This window comes from Dendropsophus ebraccatus, chromosome 7 (assembly GCF_027789765.1).
Source record: "Dendropsophus ebraccatus isolate aDenEbr1 chromosome 7, aDenEbr1.pat, whole genome shotgun sequence".
NCBI classification, from domain to species: domain Eukaryota; kingdom Metazoa; phylum Chordata; class Amphibia; order Anura; family Hylidae; genus Dendropsophus; species Dendropsophus ebraccatus.
In genome coordinates this window covers 6,177,946-6,183,945 of record NC_091460.1, presented here as the reverse complement: position 1 = coordinate 6,183,945, position 6,000 = coordinate 6,177,946, and the positions used below count along the sequence as shown (strand labels likewise).

Below are 6,000 nucleotides of genomic sequence, written 5' to 3'. Positions count from 1 at the left end.
CGTCTCCAAGCTATATCACCACCTTACGTCCACAAAAAATGAAAGTAAACCGCACAGTATTTTAGCCGGGGAGAAGGAGCTCCAGATAGTCTTCTCAGAGGAACCGGTGAAGTTTATGGCAACTCCCTCTCATGGCTTCTCCACATGTGTCCGAGTACAAGAGGCCTCCTACAAGCTGTTTGCTGGTTGGTCTAGAACCCCGGCCTTCTTGTTTCATCATGGACTCACCCCCAATGTGTTTGCTAGGTGGTCTAGAACCCCGGCCTTCTTGTTTCATCATGGACTCACCCCCAATGTGTTTGCTAGGTGGTCTAGAACCCCGGTCTTCTTGTTTCATCATGGACTCACCCCCAATGTGTTTGCTAGGTGGTCTAGAACCCCGGCCTTCTTGTTTCATCATGGACTCACCCCCAATGTGTTTGCTAGGTGGTCTAGAACCCGGCCTTCTTGTTTCATTATGGACTCACCCCAATGACACATGTTGGAGATGCGGTAGAGAAAGAGGTTCACTGTCCCATATCTGGTGGTTCTGTGGCGCCATTCGCCCTTTCTGGGAACAAGTGTCCTTCTGGATCTCCAAACTACCCAATTCTAATTCCCCACTTTCCCCGGAATATGTTCTCCTATGGGCACCAACCCCCCCTCTCTGTCCGAATAAACGTTCTCTTATACCCACTCGGTGGCTGAAGCCAAAATGCTTCTCCCACTCCATTGGAGGTCTATTGACCCCCCCCCCCCCCCCCATCAATATCTCATTGGATAGAAAGGGTGGAGGGAGGCTGGAGGAAATCATTAGTTGGCAGGACTTCTCCCATGATGAATACGTATAGGTGTGGAATCCTTGGATAGCCCTATGGAAATGTAACCAACCCTAAGTAGTATGTTTTATAATATACAATACATATCTGTATATGGAGATTTTACTTTTACATTTAAATTTTTGTTCTTGACTCTTTGATATGGTGGGACGCAGGACTCCCCTCCCCCCCTTCTCCTCTGTTTCCTATGCAACCTCCCCCACCCCCCTCCCATGGCTCTATTGGTTCTTCCCCCTCCCATGGTTCTATTGGTTCTTCCCCCTCCAATGGTTCTATTGGTTCTTCCCCCTCCCCCCTCCCATGGTTCTATTGGTTCTTCCCCCTCCCCCCTCCCATGGTTCTATTGGTTCTTCCCCCTCCCCCCTCCCATGGTTCTATTGGTTCTTCCCCCTCCCATGGTTCTATAGGTTCTACCTTTTCCCCTCCCATGGTTCTATTGGTTCTTCCCCCTCCCATGGTTCTTTTGGTTCTTCCCCTTCCCATGGTTCTTTTGGTTCTTCCCCTTCCCATGGTTCTTTTGGTTCTTCCCCTTCCCATGGTTCTATTGGTTCTTCCCCCTCCCATGGTTCTTTTGGATCTTCCCCTTCCCCCTCCCATGGTTCTATTGGTTCTTCCCCCTTCCCCCTCCCATGGTTCTGTTGGTTCCTTCCCCCTCCCATGGTTCTATTGGTTCTTCTCCCTTCCCCTCCCATGGTTCTATTGGTTCTTCCCCCTCCCATGGTTCTATTGGTTCTTCCCCCTCCCATGGTTCTATTGGTTCTTCCCCCTCCCATGGTTCTATTGGTTCTTCCCCCTCCCATGGTTCTATTGGTTCTTCCACCTCTGCTCCTCCCATGGTTCCGTTGGTCCCCCCTCACCTCGGACCCTCTCTATATTTTATATCTAGAACAGACTGTTATGACTCTGTAACTTATATCTACATTATGTATTATAGTATGTACAGTTTTGAACTGAATCTATAATGGGGTCCTGACCCCCCCCCCCCCCCCCTCTTTTCTTTTTGTATTCCCTAAAGTATTGTTGTAAAAACTAAAAAAACTTCCATAAATAAAGATTGAAAAGAAAACCTCTCCTGCTCTGGACAGTTCCTGACATGGACATAGGGGGCAGCAGAGAGCGCTGTGTCAGATTGGAGAGAATACACCACTTCCTGCAGGACATACAGCAGCTGATAAGTACTGGAAGATTTTTTTTAAGTATATTACAAATCTGTATAACTTTCTCACACCAGTTGATTTGAAAGACAAAGATTTTAGTTAGAGTAGCCCTTTAAGTGAGTTACATTTTCAGTCACACACTGGAATCTTTACACTCTAACCATTTGTTACAGATTTGTCTTTTCGGTAAATTTTATGTACTAATCATTAGTTGTAGAACCTTTATTCCTGATCTGTGCGGCCCGGGGTCACCTGACATCTGATCTTACAGACCTGACTACGTCCAACAGATCTTCCAGCATTCTTTTATCTGGGGTTATTGAGGTCTGGGGGTTGGGCAGCTTCTTCATAACATCAGTCTTGTTGGTCTAGGACTGGGATGTTGTCCGCTTGCCAATGTGTTTGGCGCCATTGTCCATTTCAAGGGCATTTGTTCTTCAGCATAAGCCGTGACTTTGTGGTGTCCCACCACTTGTTTTGTCTATGCACACCAGTAATTTTTATTATAGTATTGTATTGCCCCCCAAAAGTTATACAAATCACCAATATACACTTATTACGGGAAATGCTTATAAAGTGCTTTTTTCCCTGCACTTACTACTGCTTCACTTCCTGGATAACATGGTGATGTCACTTCCTGGATAAAATGGTGATGTCACTTCCTGGATAACATGGTGATGTCACGACCCGACTCCCAGAGCTGTGCGGGCTGTGGCTGCTGGAGATGATGATGGCAGAGGGATGCTCAGTGTCCCTCCAGTGCCCTGTGTCCCTCAGTGTCCCTCTGCCATCATCCTCTTCAGCAGCCACAGCCCGCACAGCTCTGGGAGTCGGGTCGTGACATCACCATGTTACCCAGGAAGTGACATCACCATGTTACCCAGGAAGTGAAGCCTTGAAGCAGTAGTAAGTTCAGGGAAAAAAAACACTTTATAAGCATTTCCCATAATAAGTGTATATTGCTGATTTGTATAAATTTTGGGGGGCAATACAATACTTTAATAAAAATTTTCACCAGATGTCTCCTTTAACAATTGGGAGATGAAGTACCTTAGTTTCCCCACTAGATGTCTCCTATGCAGAGCTGAAGCAATGTGTTAACTGTTTAGTGTCATGCTGACCGGTCACAGGTGTTTTCTCCGTCCTATCCTGTCTGTTCTCTCTTACACACACAGCCCAGTAGGAGTAAACTCTGTGTGGGAGGAAGTACAGGGAGTTAGTTGTTGGAGGTCCAGGGGGACAGATGTGGGAAAGACTAGCTCTGACAGAGACTTTCTGTAAGCAACTACCACAGTTATGCAGTGCTAAGCTACCTTAGGGGAGAAGTTACCTAAGATAACCCTACCCCACGCCAGGAACGTGTCTAAAAAGTGCAGAGCGATTTCCTGAAACAAATGGAATTGACCCCAGTAGGACAAAGCTACCAGAATAGGTCTACATATCCTACTGCGCAGCGCAAGACCACTGGGTAACCTTGGAAGCCTGCTACACCCAGATAACCAACAACTGGGGCTTGTGCTACCCACCTAGGACCCACCACTTCCTATAACCCCTCCTGGTGATAGAGTGTTCCTACAGTGGTGTAGAAAACATGACATCTCGTCTACCTCGCCTTCCGTACAGGACATCTTACCGTTTTTGCTGGTAATTTGTGACAAAAAGCTCTAAACAGGTAATCCAACGGTATCAAGACTGTCAGCAGCGCTAGGAATAAGATGGTGGCAGGAACCTCCTACCCAGAGATTTATCAAGGTGGTTTAGGTGAATTTATTGAACAACCTTTATTCCAAATGCAGGAAAGTAAACAACATAAATGACAAGTAAACTTATAAAAGACAACAGGCAAAAAATACCCCTCTTTCTTCCAGAGGGCAGATGTGCAAGGACTTGTACCTCAATATAAACCCTAGGCAGCACCTCCACCAGGGAGGGGGGCGCAGTGTACACAGCTGACCCCACAGTCACATTACAGAACTGACATACAACATGGTACAGAAGTAACTCACAAACTCAGAGAAAAAAGTGCAAAAAGTTTAACCGTAACAAAAATACTCTCACCAGTGTTAATACTTTCTTTGTTGTGTGAAATCCGAGCTCTGCTTTAACTCAAGCGGTGACAACATTACCGCCACATTGTAACAAGACATACAGAACACTAATATGGTGCCCAGATTTCAGGCAGGTCAGGGTTAGTACAATTTTCAATAGGAAAAAGTGCAAAAACAAAATACAAAAACGACAACATAGTGCAAGTAACTGAGGCCTGAAACGCATCGTGTGGCAGGAGGTAGATCTGTTTGTGGTCAGTAGATCCCAGGCACATACATGGGCCGGTTGTACGGGTGGATCCGGCCTCCTCTCTGCGGCAGAGCCCTCCTCGAGGTGATCTTCGTATTCCAGGCATCTTGTTGGTACGGGACATGGTTGGAGAAAGAAGTGAAGTTCAAGGCCTGCGGCAAGCTGGGGAAGACGACACTCCTTCCTGTAAACGCATGGCTGGAGAGTGCGGGACCTGGAAGAACAAAGAATATCGAGAAGATCAGGTCATGAGGATGGACGGACAACTACAGCCAACAGCACCGGAGCCAAGATCCCGACAGAGGCAGAAACCACCACCGCTTTACATCACCCCCAGTGACATGGAGTGCGCGGGCATTACCTGGAGGAGGAGGGAAGTAGCCGGGGGGTATGGTGGCAGTCAGTAGCGGACTATCATTCACAAAGGGGGAAGCGGCTAAAATACAGAACACACCATCAGTCCTTTAGAGATGCACAATGCATCGATGCCAAGTGCTCCAAAAAGTGCGGTACCAGGACTCTCTGGTCTCCGATTATGCATGTAAAAATGTGCAATAGGGCAGTGTAACACACAGCACTCACCTCAGAAAAAATGGCGGCCGCCTAGCCGAGCACCTGCCATGTTGTTTATTGCGTGTCTGCCCACCTGCCCCGTTAACGTCAACCGCTAGGCCCGCTGCTCACAATACTGCTCACCTCTAATAGCCAGCACGGAGTGATTTTCCATGCTGGTTATTTAAGAGGATAATCTGTCCAGTAGTGATCTTTAAATAAGTTATTGCCCCTCAAAAGTTATATAAACAGTCGATATACAATAATTACGGCTTCTGTGCCAGTTATATAGTTATTATAGCCTTAGTCGAGAAGGCGCGGGGGAAGGGGATCATCAAGGGGGAGGGGACCCTGCTCACTGCCCCTCAAGGGCCTAAAATATACGCGAGTTCAGGAAGGGGAAAGAAAAAAAATTTCAGTAAAACTCTAAACCTGCTATTGTCTCCTCTATCTACTGGTGTCACATGACGCTGCAATGCTGTACAGATCACTTTACAGCAGCCTCCTTTTATCACCACAGGCACAACAGGAAGTCTCACCTTAGTTTTAGCCCTAGTGGTGAGAATGAAAACTGCAGGATATCAGGATTATTTTATAATATAGATAAAAAGATGGAAAGTTAGAAAGAAGTTGCCAAAAATTCTTTAAACAAAAAGTTTAACACAAAAACATTATTTATACAAGAAGTCATTTTCTGATGACACTGTCCCTTTAAAAGGAGAAGTTCAGTTACGGGGAAAAAAATATAAATTACTAACCGGTAATTGCTTTTCTTTGAGCCCATGACGGCACCCCTGGATAGGACCACCTCCTACTCCTATTGGACAGGAAACAGGACCACTGGACCATAAAAGAAGCAAAACGCCCCACCAGCACCAGTTCTCAGCAAGGTACCTAGGAGCAAAGTTTATGAAGACAACAAACAGCAAAATATACATATCTGTATTTGTCCTCTAGTATATTCTCTCCATATACTATAAATTATCTATTTCATAATGTGTATATACATATATACATCTATACATTATTATTTTTTTTTTTTTTTTTTTTTTTTCGGGTGGGTATTAGGCGGGGTGCCGTCATGGGCTCAAAGAAAAGCAATTACCGGTTAGTAATTTATATTTTCTCTCATCGCCCTATGACGGCACCCCTGGAGATTGGACTAGGAATAACCC

The 6,000-nt window shown here is 45.9% G+C and overlaps 1 protein-coding gene across 9 annotated transcripts in view; it reads right to left on the bottom strand.

Annotated features, from left to right (window-relative positions):
* Window positions 1-3,737: 3,737 nt before the first annotated feature.
* Window positions 3,738-6,000, bottom strand: part of LOC138797243 (PC-esterase domain-containing protein 1A-like) — a 68,916-nt gene continuing 66,653 nt past the window's right edge. For 6 of the 9 annotated variants that reach the window (XM_069977120.1, XM_069977119.1, XM_069977117.1 and 3 more), the window contains 2 exons: window positions 4,635-4,709; window positions 3,738-4,487 (listed from right to left, as the gene is read on the bottom strand). In XM_069977120.1, the coding sequence (XP_069833221.1) occupies window positions 4,279-4,487; window positions 4,635-4,709 (284 nt within the window). In that variant the 3' untranslated portion in view covers window positions 3,738-4,278. The remainder of the gene's footprint in view (window positions 4,488-4,634; window positions 4,710-6,000) is intronic. The other 3 variants (XM_069977122.1, XM_069977123.1, XM_069977124.1) reach the window with 1 other exon arrangement.